At 35.5% G+C, this 17305-nt stretch overlaps 1 protein-coding gene across 5 annotated transcripts in view; it reads left to right on the forward strand.

Moving 5' to 3' along the window:
- The window catches only part of RAPGEF2 (Rap guanine nucleotide exchange factor 2), a 205849-nt gene that overhangs the window by 137745 nt on the left and 50799 nt on the right, over window positions 1-17305 (forward strand). For 4 of the 5 annotated variants that reach the window (XM_032224681.1, XM_032224678.1, XM_032224677.1 and 1 more), the window contains 11 exons: window positions 1447-1693; window positions 2401-2558; window positions 4153-4393; window positions 4493-4876; window positions 8774-8985; window positions 9108-9231; window positions 10863-10886; window positions 11905-12128; window positions 12767-12952; window positions 15071-15223; window positions 15624-15849. In XM_032224681.1, the coding sequence (XP_032080572.1) occupies window positions 1447-1693; window positions 2401-2558; window positions 4153-4393; window positions 4493-4876; window positions 8774-8985; window positions 9108-9231; window positions 10863-10886; window positions 11905-12128; window positions 12767-12952; window positions 15071-15223; window positions 15624-15849 (2179 nt within the window). The remainder of the gene's footprint in view (window positions 1-1446; window positions 1694-2400; window positions 2559-4152; window positions 4394-4492; window positions 4877-8773; window positions 8986-9107; window positions 9232-10862; window positions 10887-11904; window positions 12129-12766; window positions 12953-15070; window positions 15224-15623; window positions 15850-17305) is intronic. The other variant, XM_032224680.1, reaches the window with a different exon arrangement.

Here is a 17305-nt window from a genome sequence, read left to right on the forward strand (position 1 = left end):
CCATGTCCAGGAAAGAGCATAATTGGTACACAATGCAGAGTTGCACAAATAACCTCTTAGCCACAGCTTCCACCTGCTCTTTAGCAGGAGCCACAAGCCTAAGAGAACTCTGAAGTTACGCAACAGTATTATATGTGTCACCCTAGGATTCCCCAAAAGTGTGCACGTCATTGCATTCTGCACCAGCTGTAGCTTCCAAATTCTTTTCAAGGATAGCTCCAAGTAGAGCATATTATAGTAATCCAACCAAGAGATGACTAGGGCATGAGTAACTATGTGCAGGGTCTCATGATCTAGGTAGGAGGGTGGTGTATATGGCAAAGTTGTACAAAGGTCCTCCTAGCCACAACTGCCACCTCCTCTTAGAGCAGGAGACACAAGTCCAAGAAAACCCCCAGATTGTGCGGCGCATCTAATCTATGGTAGTGCAAGCCTATCCAGAATTAAAGATAAAAAAATAATTGGATCCTGAGGTCTCTTGTACCCACGGCTACTCTATCTTGCCAGGGTTCAGCTGAAGTCTGTTGTCCCCTATCCAGACCTCTACAGCCTCCGGGTACTGAGAAAGGGCAGCCACGGCATCACTTGGCTCATTGGGATGGAAAGATAAAGCTGTGTATCATCAGCATACTGATGATATTTCCTCCCATGGTGTCGGATGTTCTCACCCGGAAGTTTCATGTAGATATTAAAAAAGAACATTGATCCCTGCAGTACTCCACAAAGGAGGAGCCATGAGCTGGATCTCTCACTCCCTATTAATGCCGATAAGAACTGGCCTTGAAGGAAGGAACCAGCACAAAACTCGTGAATTTAGCCCCAAAGGACACCATAGTTGATGGTATTTAAAAGCTGCTGAGAGATCAAGGAGAACAATCAAGATGTTAGGCTCCAAAAATTAAGAAAGACACATTGAAGTTCTTCAAAGCAGTTTCCTTTATTGTTTTTGATCTATAGATAGAAATCTTGCCAAATTAAAACAGATTATTTGCACCATGAAACATATTCTGAGAACTACTAGGAGCAAGCTGTCTTAACTCCTTCTCCCACACAAACTATCCAAACTTCACTGTCTTTTGATCCTTTGGATTGCATTTCTTCCCTCCTGGGAATCCAGAGGGGTTCTGTCAGCAAAGTCAATGGTGGAAGCCAGATTCCTAAATGACCACATGATTCACTTAACTCTGGTAGTGATTTGCTTAAAAACCATGGCGTAAAATGTAAAATCAAATGCAAAATCATTTAATGAATGCATTGCTTAGTGATGGACATTCCATTCCAAATATGATTGTACACTAAGACATCTGTATGTCTTGAAGACTCAGCTCTGCCTATAAAATGGATTGGTGGAACTAGACTGACATTTTATATGTATTGGAACTTGAAAAGTATATATCGGGAGGGGGGCTATTTTTTTCTACATGCTTTCTTTTCCTTTCTGTGCAGTTTTTAAAGAACTTCTAGCAAGATTGTCTGAGGACAAAAGAAATGGTGCTCCTCATCTTCCTAAAATTGGTGATATTAAAAAAGCAAGCCGTTACTCCATCCCAGATCTTGCGGTTGATGTGGAACAGGTGATGGGTCTGGAAAAAGTAACAAAGAAAAGCAAAGCCAACACTGTTGGAGGAAGAAACAAATTAAAGAAAATACTGGACAAAACCCGCATCAGTATCCTGCCTCAGAAACCATATAAGTGAGTGTGATATGTAGAAGGACAATATGCTTTTATGTCATACTACATTAGCTTAGATATGTTACCTGTGCATTTTTAAACATTGGCAAATGTTTATAAACAAAAAGCATAGGGGTATAAACCATGGATGGAATAGCATTTTAAAACTATAGGAGAATAAATGTTGCTATATTTAGCAATAGCAATAGCAATAGCAGTTAGACTTATATACCGCTTCATAGGGCTTTTAGCCCTCTCTAAGCGGTTTACAGAGTCAGCATATTGCCCCCAACAATCCGGGTCCTCATTTTACCCACCTCGGAAGGATGGAAGGCTGAGTCAACCTTGAGCCGGTAAGATTTGAACAGCAGAACTGCAGAACTGCAGTCAGCTGAAGTAGCCTGCAGTGCTGCACTCTAACCACTGCGCCACCTCGGCTCTTTTTACTATATTTAATAGTACCATAGGTACTACGGCAAATTTGAGCTTTTCAGTATCTAGATATATTAATGTAACTTCATCTGTTATCGGATTAGTGAATATATTTTAGTTTATTATTATGGTTGGTTTTTCAAAGTTATGCTTAAATTTATGAATTTTATGGGCCAATGGGTTTAGAGCAGCAAGAAAGCTCATAACTTACAGGAATACTGAGAAAGGATGTTCCACATTATATACAAGAGTAATTGTGTAAGCACAGTAACTATGTTTCTCTCCTGTTACTGCAGTGATATTGCAATTGGTCAGTCTCAGGATGATAGCATTGTAGGTTTAAGGCAGACCAAGCACATTCCTCCTGCTTTACCTGTCAGTGGAACACTGTCATCAAGTAATCCTGATTTACTGCAGTCACATCATCGCATCTTAGATTTCAACACAACCCCAGGTGGGTATCAAATTTTGATTGCTGTCTAGAATCAACCTTTTATTTTGTTGGTGAATATAGAAACTGAAATGAAAATTATGCATCTTAAGTTCAGTTGAGCTTGCTTCATGTCACAGTGAAATACATATAAATTGGTAAGACTATTTAAGTCTTACCCTATGTAAGACTATTTCTGTTTCAGAAATTTACTGAATAACATGATCAAAGCCTTTGACTTTTATCAGGCATTATACTCTTAATATTGGATCCTGTCAAGTTGCAGTATTTGGCTAAACTATGCTGTTTTTAGCATTTATCTGAAGCATCCACCTCCAGATTCAGTTGCTGGCTAAATCATCTTTACGTATGATTCAAACCACGATCAAGAACTGATTACAGACTGGTAACTGTTTCTTTGTAACTGATCATCCATAAATTTACGCAGGCCAGCAAACCACCTTACTCAAAACTGAGACTAGTATATATTTTGGATCCATTCTGGTGATCATCAGAATTAAGATGGTTGGAGATATCTCTGCCTTTGTGTATAACATGATATGGTGGGACTCATTTCAAAATAATGAAATTTATTTTAGAACATTCAACCTGATTTATTGTACAGATGCAGAACACCTATATGTAAATTTACAGATGACCACACAAACATAGTAACAGGTAAAATACTAATTCACTTAATTGTTCATGACTAAAGCTTTTGAAAACAAATCAGTTTTATAGATTTGAAGTTGGTTATTTCAATAAACTGAAGTACGAAAATCGGTAGAGCATGATGCTAAAATAAATTTATTTAAAAATAGTAGGTACAGTATATACCTGAGGAAGGTTGAAGAGTGAGCTTGCCAAATTTAACTTCAGTAATTTTTATTATTTTGTCTTCATGCAATAAATACATTTCCAATATGATTATAGATAGTTCTTAGTTAACAAGTGACTTATTCAGCAACAATTTGAACTTAGGATAGCAGTGAAAAAGTAGATTTATGATTGGTCCTTGAACTTTCACTATTGTAGTGTCTCTGCGATATGGGTGCTTCACTACTTCCAAGCAATTAGGACAATCACAGTGACTTCTGATCAAGTGATTTGTATTTGTGACCCTCAGAGCTGGCTTCTGATCCGCAAAGTCAATGGAGAAGCTGGCAGTAAAGTCACAAGTCACTGTCATGTGGTACCATGGTTAATAACTGTGAATTATTTGTTTAACAAATGTAGCAGACTTAACATAAATTAGATTTAATCATATAATGTTTCACTTAACAATCACATCACTTTGCGATGAAGTTGCCACCCAGTCATTAAATGAGGACTGCTGTATACCGATTATTTATTGAATAGGTGGAAATATATGGCACAGCTTACAGAGAAGTCTGTTGTTCAAATCTTCTGTATCCATTCCACATATGTCTTAGAAGTGATATCTAATATAAATAGGAAAACAATATTCTAAAAACTGGTATTTATGCAGGAAGGCTTTATCATGAAGAAAAAGGTATCAGAAGAAAGATATCCCTATGCTTATTATATTATTCCTTGCTGAGAAATAATGACATTTTATTCTGTTCTATGTCTTGGTATATTTTTCTTTTCATTACAGATTTACCAGATCAGGTTCTACGAGTCTTTAAAGCAGATCAGCAAAGTCGCTACATTATGATAAGCAAAGACACAACTGCAAAAGAAGTCGTTGTTCAAGCTATACGTGAGTTTGCTTTAACCACCACCCCAGATGCTTATTCGTTATGTGAGGTCTCTGTCACTCCAGAAGGTGTCATTAAGCAGCGGAGACTTCCAGATCAACTCTCCAAACTTGCTGACAGAATACAGCTTAGTGGAAGGTGAAAAAAATAGAAGTTATTTTGGCTTACAAAAAGTCATTTGGAAGCTGTTTATTTATATAAACCTGAGAGATTAATATGTGAAAAATATTTTTTCAGGTATTATTTGAAAAATAACATGGAGACAGAAACTTTGTGTTCAGATGAAGATGCTCAGGAATTGCTAAGAGAGAGCCAAATTTCTCTACTGCAGCTCAGCACTATAGAGGTGGCTACCCAACTCTCAATGCGTAATTTTGAACTGTTCCGCAACATTGAACCTACAGAGTACATAGACGATTTATTTAAACTGAAATCTAAATTTAACTGTGCTAATTTAAAAAAGTTTGAAGAAGTAATAAACCAAGAAACCTTTTGGGTAGCATCTGAGATTTTGCGAGAAACCAACCAGTTGAAAAGGATGAAGATAATTAAGCACTTCATTAAGATAGCACTGCACTGCAGGGAATGCAAGAACTTTAACTCAATGTTTGCAATAATAAGGTAAGCAAGGATAGGTTTCTTTCTTGTGTTTATAGAGGGGTAATACAGGTTTAACATGTTTTGTAATAAAAAGGTATTAGATAATAAGTAGACAGTAGGATACACATACACATGCAGGGTGTATTTTTAGGATTTAGTAAATTTACATTAAAAAAAAATCATCAACCTGAAACTATCTCAGTAGTTTTAAACAAAACAAAAATAATGTAAAATACTGCGTTTTCTTCCCTGTTTAAATAATCACTACAAGTTTTCATTACAAATATATTTATAAACATTCTTAAGTATCCAAAAAACTTGGACTGAAATGAATGACCACAAATTTCTCTTTAAAGAGTCAATGTGACATAACTTTCATACTATAAAAGTCCTTTAAAAGTGACACAATGCAAGTTACATTTAAGAAGTAGTAATTGTTACCCATGAGGAGAAAAAGTCCAATTCAATGAAGTTTCATAAAATCATTGAAAGCTTTTGAGTTTCTTAGAACTCATTATAAAGCACAATAGAGAATATGAATGAGACAAGTTTTAATTTATATCTGAACCAGTTTGTATTTTTTTAAAAATTTTGTTACATAAAATATCAGCTTAAATTCTATCCAGATAGCAGTGACTAGTTTTATTTCTTTTTTCCATCATCCAAAAATAGCTATTTCTCAGGTAGATATCAGTTCCTGGGCCTATCCCAGATCATCAAGTCCTGACTCAAGACAGTGGTCTCACTCCAGATATGATTTTCTTGTCATAGCAATGGCAGTATAATTGGGTGAGGGATCAGTCATCATCCACTGTTATGGTTAGACCATGTGCTGAGGGCTGTGAGATTTTCCAATGCTGCCACCTCCTGAGGGGAGACAGGACCTATTCAAATGATCTGTCTTTGGTGACTAGTGCCCTTGCTTCTCCCCAAGGTGCTTTTCAAGAGGCAACTGGACTTTCTTGGTTTTTTTTTTTTTTTTTTTTTTTTTTTTGAAGACATTTCACTTCTCATCCAAAAAGGTGCTTCAGTTCTGACTGGATGGTGGGGAATGGAAGGATTTATATTCCTTGCAGAAAGCTGGTTATTTGCATTCTTTCAGAAAGTCATTGAGGCCACCAGGAGGTTCATCTGAGTAGTGCAAATGGGTGTGAACCCTACTTGGAACTGTTGAAAGAAGTGTATTGCAGACTGGAGATAGATGATGTGTCTCTCCCACTCTGTTCAATTTTGACATAGATGGCCTCTTTGACACTTCTTTCAAATCAGTGGTCCCTCTGTCCAAAATGTGGACTTTGCTGTCTTCAAAAAAGTGGCCTTTGTCTTTTAAATGCAGATGGACTGCTGAATCATGTCCTGATGGGTTTGTTCTCCTATATTGTACCATGTGTTTCTGAAGTGGTTGCTTTGTTTCCCCAATCTATAGATCTGCATATGGCTCCCCACATTGTATTGCATATATCATGTTGCTCAGATTGTGTCTGGGTGTTTTATCTTTGGGTTGGACAAGCTTCTGCCTTACTGCATTCTTGGGTTTGAAGTGTGCCTGTATGTTGTGTTGGCTGAAGATCCTCCTGATTTTTCCGATATTTCTGCAACATATGGAATGACAATGTTGCTTTGTTTATTGTTTGTTTATTGTTATAAATGAAGCAGCATTGTCATTCCATACATTGCAGGAATATTGGAAAAGCTCCGGAGCAAACTATTTCTCCAGGCTTACTGTATCTGTCATCCGACAGCCCTTGGGAAGTAGAACTCAAAATATTGCAGGGCAGTATAGGCAGTACAGAAATTTGCCAATCGCCTGTCAGATAAAATTGATTGGATCCATTCTCAGTTTGAGGCCAAACATGGAGCAGGCCCTTTGGAGATGACTGGGAAACTGATTTGCCTGATTATCTGGGAATGGTTTAACCCTATTGGACCTAAAGAGGTGGACAGGATTCTTGCAGCTATCAACACAATTACCTAATTATTAAGTCCTTGTCCTTCCTGACTGATGAAAGTTTCTAGGATGGTGCCCTGCAGGTGGGTCCAGCCATGAATAATGAATCCCTGCAGGAGGGAGTGTACTCGGCACCATTTAAGGATCTCTTGGTCCATTACCTTCTCAAGAAACTATCAGATCTAACCTGTTTGGGCAATTTTTGTCCAGTTTTTCACTTCCCCTTTCTAAGGAAGGTAAAAGAAAAAAGAAGTTGCATTGCCCTTCCAGGGGGTCCTAAATGAAATGGATTATCTGGACCCCTTTTAGTCAGGTTTTATATGAGTTATGGGACAGAAATGGTATTGGTTGCGCTTGTAGATGATCTCTGGCAAGAGTGGGATGGGGATAGTGCATCCATCCTTTATCAGAATAGAGCTGGAACCAGACCTTGGAAGTTTTCTAGTCCACGACCACCCCACTCAAGCAGGTGAGTATACCATTTCAGACAGGTGGTTGTCCAATCTTTTCTTTAAAACGTCCAGATATGAAGCACCCCCAGAACTTCTGAAGGCAAGTTGTTCTTAGGAAGTTTTTCCTAAGAAAAATTTCTTAGGAAGTTTTTCCTTAATTCTGGGTAACTTCTATCCTTGATTAGTTTCCATCCATTGTTTCTTGTCTTGCCTTCTGGTGCTTTGAAAATAAGTTGACCCTCTCTTCTTTGTAGAAGCCCCTCAGATACTGGAATACGTCTATCATGTCAACCCCAATCCTTCTTTTGTCTAGACTAGCCAAACCACTTGCAACTGTTCTTCATATGCTTTTGTCCTGAGGCTTTTAATCATCTTCGTTGTTTTTCTTTGCACTTTTCCCAAAGTCTCAACATCTTTTTTGTAATGTAGTGACCAACACTGGATGCAGTTTTTGCCTTATGTTAATAAGTCCACCTTTCCTATCATCAGTACATCATTTTGTAAAAATAATCTTTTAAATTATACACAATATATGTTTAACACTAGCTCTCCACAGTTAATATGTTTTATGGTTTAAAATCTTAAGTGTCAAAGTTTGAACATGGTACAGTGAGTTTATACTGAGATGTCCTTCTTATCTGTCTTGCCCCTTATTATTATAATTAAATATGAAAACATTCAATTTTGAACTGCTAATCATACCTTAATACTATTGAAAGATGTTAGGATACTTAATTCAGGCATTTTTGTTTGAGTACATGTCGTTCTAGGCTTATAATCAGTCACTGAATAATCAAAGTTACAATGCAACTGGAAAAGTCTTTAAAACTAGTCCTCATACTTATGACTCTTGCAGGGTCCCTGGAGTCAATGCTAAACATTCAAATGTCTAAAAACCGGCATGGTATTTATGATGGTTGAAGCATCCTGGCCATGTGCAACATTCCTAGCTAGCTAATTTCTGACAAACTCAATAGAGGAAGAAGATTCACTTAATGACTGTCATTCATTTAACTACCATGGTGATTTGCTTAACTATCATGACAAAAATAATAAAATAGAACATGACTCACTTAATGACCACATTGCTTAGCAATAGTAATTTTGGTCCCAGTTGTGGTTGTAATTGAAGGCTACCTATATTTTAGCCAAATCACTGTCTATTGAAATGAAGGCTGAATGTCAAATATCAAGGCAATGACAGAAGCCCAGAGAGTTTTTTATAATAATCATTGTCACATCTTTGTATTGTATTACTTTGTACTGTAGCAGTGTTATAAAATGGGAGAATGTTTAGAAAAAGATAAATACTGTATTATCTTTTCATTGTCCTTTAACTCAATAGTGTTTGAAGATTTTTGCTTTTATTTTAAGATTAAATTCTTGAAAGGCTTTCTTCGCTATTGTCTGATTTTCAGCCATTTTTATGTTAAATGAATTAATTTAATTCTTGCTTAACAAACTGAATATGAGTGGTGCACATGCAAATTTCAAAAACCTTTTAAAAATATTGTTTAGTGGTCTGAATTTAGCTCCGGTTGCAAGATTACGAACCACGTGGGAAAAACTTCCAAGCAAATACGAGAAATTGTTTCAAGATCTTCAGGACCTATTTGATCCATCTAGAAACATGGCAAAATACCGCAATGTCTTGAATAGTCAGAATCTACAGCCCCCCATTATTCCATTGTTCCCTGTAATAAAAAAGGATCTTACATTTCTTCATGAAGGTAAGTTGAAATTACATCAGGTACTTACCATGTGTTCAGCATTCTGCTGAAGTGTGTCAATTGTTTTTACAACAAATGGAAAAAATGAATAGTTTTTTGCCAATAATTATTTTGTAATACAGGAAATGATTCCAAGGTGGAAGGTTTGGTCAATTTTGAGAAATTAAGAATGATTGCAAAAGAGATCCGCCATGTGGGTCGAATGGCTTCCGTTAATATGGATCCTGCTTTAATGTTCAGGACTCGGTGAGTATGCAAACCAACAGAAAATTAGTTAAAATATATAGTAAACTATTTACTAAATAATAAGAGGCAAGCATACTGTATTGTAATCATGCTAATTAATGATGTTAATTTACATAACTAATAAACATGAATTGTAAATGACATCAAGAATTGGAAAATTCTTGGATAACTGCATTTTTTTTACATAATCTTGTATTTATCAATCTGAAATAAGCTATGGTCTTTTTAGCATTTCTAAGTAATGTACTTGCCCTTTTGAGGTTCACATCAGACTCCTTAATCCAACATGTTCAGTAATCATTATATGTAATAGTTCAACCCTTTACCATTTAGAAATTAGTATTCAGGGTTTGCCTTCTTTCTGATTTTTATCTGTGATTCTCTCATTATGACTACTTCAGCATAAGCACTCAGATTGTTGTATTACCATGACACATTTTCTAACAATTGGATGAAATTCTACACATGTTTATTCAGGACAATTAGATAATTATTTTGACACAATGAATTCAGTGCAAGCAATTTTAAGAAATTGTGATTATTCAATATATTTCATATATTCCATGTCAAATCCTTTATCATTCTCAGTTGATCAGATGTAGGCGCAATTCAGAACTAGTATTATAGTGGGGAAAGGAGTGGATAAGGTACCTGAGCAATTTACACAGAGGGGAAAGAAGAGGATTTTTTTTTTAAAAAAAACCCTCTTAAGTATTAAGAAAACATCATCAATTGTGCTTGGAATTTAGTTCATAATATTATAATCATGCTTTATGATTATGTAAGAAGAGGGCAAAGAAAGAGAAGGAAAGAAAAATAAAACAATGCAATGACATTGCATTCAGATTGAATCTGAAGTTTAATGTTGACTAATTTTAACCAAATCGAGCTTGAGGGGTTTTTTTTGTTTCAGAACTACTTTTGAATTCTTGGATTTATCAAATATCATGATGAACCACGGTTGATCAAAATGCAACTACTACAGCATATAGCCTGTATGAGTTTTAAAGTAATTTAAGAAAAGAATACTCACATATTGGTATACATAAAGATGACTGTCCATGCAGGTTCCATTTTTTGTGTTCTAAGCAAGAAAGGAGAGCAGACAATGTAAGATTCTTGATTAACAACAATAAAAGACTGTCAAATTGCAGTATACAATAAGTCACTATCTTATATACCTTTTTATCAAGCCAGATGAGTAGGGGAAGAAATATTGCCGTACAACATAAATCTCTTCCACTTGATTTCATGAAAGCCTTTTATATTGTTAGTGGTATCTTGCCCAGGAAGGCAAGGAAATGTGAACTACTTGTTAAATAGAAGTCCAAAAATTTATTTTCCAATGAAAAGCTATCCCAAAATTTTGAATCAGGTTTTATTGCTTTGTTGTATGGGAAGATGGCGTTTGTTCTGTAGGGAGGTCAAAGCACATTCAGAACCAGCATGGCCCCTATCCAGTATCAAAGATATACAATTGTTAATTGTTCTAAAAAAGTGCCTGAGAGAAGGCTATTCTGGGATGTCTTTTACAGCTTGTCCTGAAGTCTGACTCTTTTCTTCTGAGCTTATAATCTTTCTCTGTCTCTTCGTTAAATCCATGCTTCAATATTCATGGCTCTCACTTGCAGGAAGAAGAAATGGAGGAGTCTGGGGTAAGTGGCTGGAGAGAACAATACAGGCAGCCATTCCTTTCTTGAACATCTGCATTGTACTTTTCTTGCTTCTCTTTAATTTTCTGATGCCTTAGCACTTATTTTTGATAACACTTTTTTACTTACATCAAATTTAATCCTAGTGCTTCTTTTGCTTGATGTCATAATAAATGTAAGAGCTGTGAAACTTTACAAGTCATGAAACACTTTGCTTGATTTAGCAGTCCCATTTAATGGGAATTGTGTTCCAAAATTGGATTATGTGATGGTGGTTATGTCAGTTATGTCAAAAATAAATTTAGACGTGTCTCAGAAATTAGGAACACTCTCCAAATTTGTGTGAATTACATTTTAAATACAGTGCTTTTTACAGCTCAACTAACTAAATTATCTTTCTTCAAATCAGTCTTCATTCAAACCAAACTTCATTTTTGCTGTTAACGACTTAGATATAACTCCCATACAAAAAAACATCCAAACCTGCATGTTGTTTCCTTATTAACTAATAAGAATCTTTATTATATAACAAGAAATTCATTTCAACTGGTGAAAATAAAATAGGAGAGATATTTGTTATAGTATTTGCAACAAATTAAATGTTTTATTAAATATATATATATATATATTTAAAAGTATTTGACATTAAGCTTCAGTGAAATTTGATCTCTAGGGACATTTTTATGCATGAGCCCATTTTATTTACTAGTACTGCTTTTGAAATAGATTATTGTGAAGAATTAGTACAGATCATTTCCCAGTGAGGTAGAATTTCATTATTTTTTATTTTGAGCAGAATAGGTATTATGGATATATTTTAATGAAGATATGCACAGACTTATAACTAAAATGTGATTTTAAAATTCTTGATTTTTAGCCTTTATTTTAGTTGTATGACTTACCTGAATGAGGCATGTGAGCTTTCACCGTAGACTGACTTCATGAAGAACTTTGCATGTTTATAGTTCTTTAAATGATTTAGCGATGAGCTCAGTTTCAGACTTATCTTCCTTTATCCTAGGTCTCTTAGCCAAGGCAGTACAAACACAGCAGTACTTGATGTTGCACAAACAGGTGGACACAAAAAACGGGTGCGTCGCAGCTCATTTCTGAATGCCAAAAAGCTATATGAAGATGCCCAGATGGCTCGAAAAGTCAAACAGTATCTCTCTAACCTAGACTTGGAAATGGATGAAGAAAGTCTCCAGGCACTGTCCTTGCAGTGTGAACCAGCCAGCAATACATGTAAGTGTTGTTTTTTGCTCTCTATTACTAACCCAAATGACAGGGATGAAATAAGTTTAAAATCAAAATCACAGTATCCTGAATTATGTTTTTCTGTACCGCAATAGCTATTAGGGTACAGATAAATTGCACCCAAATCAATTTATACTAATAGTAGTTTTATTTGGCATTAAGTTCAGGTCTGGCTATTCATAAACATTTGGGTTTTATTTATTAAAATACTTCATTTTTTAAAATGTTAATTTCTTAATTGAATCTAATCTTTCCTAAGGTATGTAAGTTTACGGAAGGTTACAAATAATAAATAAATGAAAATAAATTTAAATGGTTTTTTTGCCATTTAATATTTTTTTTTTATGATTAGGCTGTTTGCATTAGCAAACTGGTTACTGTATACCAATGCAGATTGTACTTATAATTACTTATACTTTTGTTTTTACTATCTTATGTTTTCATGCCTTAAACTATATTTTTAATGATATTGTCTTTCAGTTGAATAAGGAATATTTTAGAATTGATAACAGATTATATTTTATTTTTTAAAATAGATATCAACACCATTTGTCAATAGACTCAATTCAAAGATTCTAACTACAATTATCATCTTAATCTATGTCATGCTATGTTTTTTACTTAAGTACCCAAAACTCCAGGGGACAAACGATCTGGAAAAGCTGAAACGTCCCCAGTAACACATCGGTCAGGGATGCAGCAGAAGGCTCAGCAGCAACAACAGTCCAAAGCAAACCAGGTTTTACAGGTTCCTGCCGTATCACTTTATCCTTCTCGTAAGAAAGTACCAGTAAAAGATCTCCCACCATTTGGTAAGTTGTAGAGAGAATTTTGTTTTGGAGGAAAACAAATTCTCACACAAAAAATTAAATAATTTTGCAAATAAAAATATGTACAATTGTTATTAAGAATTTTGCTAATAATAGTAAAATCTAATACAAGCTAAACCTAAAGAAAAGAGAATAGAAAGGAGGGAAAAGAATAGTGAAAAAGAAAAAAGAGAAGAAAAACAAGACTATAATAAAGAAAAAGTGTATAAAGAAGTGATTTCATAACTTCATCACAAGCATAAACATATTTAGTAAGTTTTTACCTTATAATGTTACAAATATTTTTGCTTCATTCCATATCCCATCTCTTATCTATGAGAGATTCATAAATAGCAACAGCTTTTCAGTCGTTCAGTCAGCAGAAAGTCCATAAAGGGTAACCAGAATGAACAACATATCTTATTTTAACTTCGATCAAATAAACCAACTTTATATTCTTCCCATTTAATTCTAATCATATCAATCTATTTCATTCAAATATTGTTATAGCATTTTATTGTTCTTTATGTTTTCTTCTTTCCATCACATAGAGATCTTCAAGGTTTTAAAAAGTGTCTCTTTTTTTAAGCTAGTAGGAAACTTACCTAGGTCACTTTTTTGGTTTGTCATTTGTATTTCCATTTTAAAATTCAGCCAATTTTTTTTGTAGATCCAATAAAATGTATTTTTCCAAATTAGTTTCTTGGATTGTCAGTTTTAAATCTACTTTCAATATTATCTCTCTCTTGTCAGACAAAGTTTGTTCTGCATCTCACATTTCTTCAATAACATATTTTGTACAAAATCTGTTCATAAAAGTAGGCATCATTAATGACATTGTTGATATTATGACTATTATATTTTTATTCCATCTCCCCCCCCCCAAAAAAATTAAGTATTTTTATAGTTAGAACATTTTGCACCATCTTGCAAATCTATATATCTTTTGTCTATCTAAAATCTTTAATCCCTTCAAGGACCCAGTTTTGTAACAACCAAAACACGATCTATTTCCCATAAGAAGCTGTTCATGTTTTATAATTAATTCCAAAAATTTATTGTAAATGATTCACTATTCCAATTTTATCTGGACCCTTAATCTTTTTATAATTTTCTAGGATCAAAATCTTATTTAGCTTTTTGATGTTTCTTTCAGATTATTTAATTTTTTTTTAGTTTATGATTAAAGTTTTTTGTTCATTATTAAAAGCTGACTCACCCAGCATTTTTAAACTTGTCAGTCCAAATGTCTCTAATAGTAGCTGATGAGCAATTTCCAAAAGTGATTAGAAAGCAAGGTCTTTGAACTTAATGTCTCCACTGTGGTTGGGAGCAAGATGACTAATCGCATCTTCTCTTGGTGCTCAAGCTGGTGGAAAAATGCAGTCCCTCAGTCTCTTCTCTTCATGAGGAGCAATACTGGGTTGCAGGTGGTATGCCCCGGTACAGGCATACTGGAGCCTGCCCGGAGCACCGGGTACCATTCCGGTACGGTGCTCCGGAGGGCCCGCCCACCCACCTGCACTCCTTACCTGTCTTTAAACTCTTCGGCTTCCGCACACGCACATAGCGCGTACAGCGCCTGCATGACGCTCCACTGAGCAACTGGAGCATCGCTGGATGGTAAGATGCATGTGCGTGGTTCATGTGGAGTATGCCGGGCCCTGTTGCAACCGTACCGGTTGCAACAGGATCCAGAACCCACCACTGATGAGGAACAACCATCCAGAGCATATGTGGATAATATCCTCTCTTTACCTGGAGAGTGAATTGGTTATTATTGGCATGTATTTTATTCAAGCTTACCTTTTTACTATGATGAACTGTACATATCAGTTGTTTCTTCTGAATCATAATAATTTATGAATTGGCATTAGTTGACATTAGCAAGAGTGTCATATACTTTGAGATTTGGGGGCCATTCTTCTGTCTCTGTTTTGCACAATTTCATGGCAGGGTGGTGAAGATAAATTTAAATGGGTAATGAGCTATACGAAGAAATGGTGAGTTAAAACATAATTAATGTTACATTTGAAAGGTCCATGAGGTGCCTTAATATACAAGTACTGAGGAAAGTGTATATATATATATCTGAAGTTTGTTTTCCTTTTTCCTTTTAAGGCATAAACTCCCCACAAGCTTTAAAGAAAATTCTTTCACTCTCTGAAGAAGGAAGTTTGGACCGCCACAAGAAGCAAGCAGAAGACACAATTTCTAATGCTTCTTCACAATTATCTTCTCCTCCCACCTCACCCCAGAGCTCTCCAAGAAAATGTATATTAGTTACATTTTTAATTTTTTTAAATATTTAAATATTTTAAAATTTATTATATTTTATAATAATATACAATAAAATATATTAATATTTTAAAATTCTCACATGCTCTCTTCTCTATTCATAGTTAGCTATAGTAACAGTTAACAAGTCATAATCATTAGTTGCCAAAACTATAATATGTTGCCAAAAATCAAGTAAACAATGTTTGATAATGAAGAGACAGTTGCTTCCATTATAAATTCTTTTCAAACACAGCATCTTAGAAATGAGTTGTTATCAATATTCCATTGTACTTTATTTGTTTTTGGAATAAAAAGTTATTTGAATTTGTTTTGTTCACTTTTTTATAAAAATTGTGGAAAGTTTTATTAAGTAATTAAACTATTCTTCCTGCAGGTTACATGCTGGCTCCTAGTGGCACAGTGGATAACTTCTCCGACTCTGGTCACAGTGAAATTTCTTCCCGATCTAGCATTGTCAGCAATTCTTCTTTTGACTCCATGTCAGGATCTCTACAAGATGAAAGAAGACAGAGGCACTCAGTCAGCATTGTCGAGACTAATCTTGGAGTGGGCAGGATTGAAAGAAGAGCCATGGTTGAACCAGATCAGTACAGTTTAGGGTATGATGTTCATCTCTTAAATTTGTTTAAGTTTTCTATGTGATTTTTATTATTCCGCTCTTTGAATCAGGTTTTGAATACATAAGACTTCAACAATTTTGCTTGTTGGTGACTTGATCTGAAATGTAAGATTGAACTGTATGATTTATAAAATTAAACCTATAAGATCTGTAATAAAGATCAACTGTCAGGCATGAACAACCAGACAGAGACGTGGAGTTCAAACTTGCTACTTTATTGTTTTATGCCTATTTCACAGGAATATACCTAGCCAGCACTTTTTGCCTGGTGAAGATTATTAGATAAGGCTCAAATGTATGTGGGGGGGGGGTGTCGGATCCTGCCCTCTTGTGTTTACTTAATTAGTCCAGACTAATTCCACTCTTGAGCCCTTCTCTCTGCTACAATTTTACAGCTGTATGAAAAAGTCCTGCACGGTTTATGGTTTATGGTTTTCGGTTTATGACATTTTTTGGATAGGCCATTGATTTTATGATATTTTATGCAAACTGCTATGCAAATATAGTTATATTTAAATAAATACTAGTGGTTTAAGTGAAAAGCAGAAGCTTTTTGCAATTTGGTGCTGTTTGGATGGGGATTGTGAATTTTCTTGCATGCCTACAATACATGCTTACAATGACTATGAAAACAGATTAACTGATGCATACCCAGTGGCATACATGGTGTAATTACTAAGGCTGACGCTAGTCTTTTGTTAACATTTTTATTTTTTGTGGCCCTGAAAAGGACTGTTTAGGTAAGTAAACAGAGTTACTAATATGAAATTGGCCAGCCCTTATTCCTTATCATCAGACAGCATCGCTTCGGCATAGACTGTTTTGCACATGATCTTTGGTGACAATGTGGTGCCAGGCTGCAATAATGGATTCAGTCAGTTCCTGCTTGGTCCTCGGATGCTTCTTGCTTATTTTGCAACCAATCTTGGCACACAAGTTCTCAATTGGGTTCAAATCCAGGCTCTGAGCTTGCCAATCCAGGAGTTGAACACTATACTTCTTCATCCAGTGTCGACTGGCAACCACACGGAGGAGAGCCTTTTCAGTAGTAGCTCTGACCCTTTGGAACGATCTCCCCGTGGAGATTCGTACCCTCACCACCGTCCAGACCTTCCGCACAGCCCTTAAGACCTGGCTATCCCGTCAGGCCTGGGGATAAAGACCACAATCTGTCCCCACCCGGATGATGAATGAATGTTGTGTACTATTTTACTCTCATGTATTGTTTTTTGTTATTGTTTTGTACTCCCCCCCTCCCTATTTTATGTAAGCCGCCCTGAGTCCCCTCAGGGAAAAGGGCGGCCTATAAATGTTAATAAAATCTTAAAATCTTAAATCCACTACTGGATGGACTTGGCTCGATGACAAGGAGCGTTGTCATCCTGGAAGTAAAAGTCCTTCCCTACAAGTTGCTGAGCTGAAGGAAGCATGGTCTT

This window comes from Thamnophis elegans, chromosome 9, assembly GCF_009769535.1.
Source record: "Thamnophis elegans isolate rThaEle1 chromosome 9, rThaEle1.pri, whole genome shotgun sequence".
Classification (NCBI taxonomy): Eukaryota; Metazoa; Chordata; class Lepidosauria; order Squamata; family Colubridae; genus Thamnophis; species Thamnophis elegans.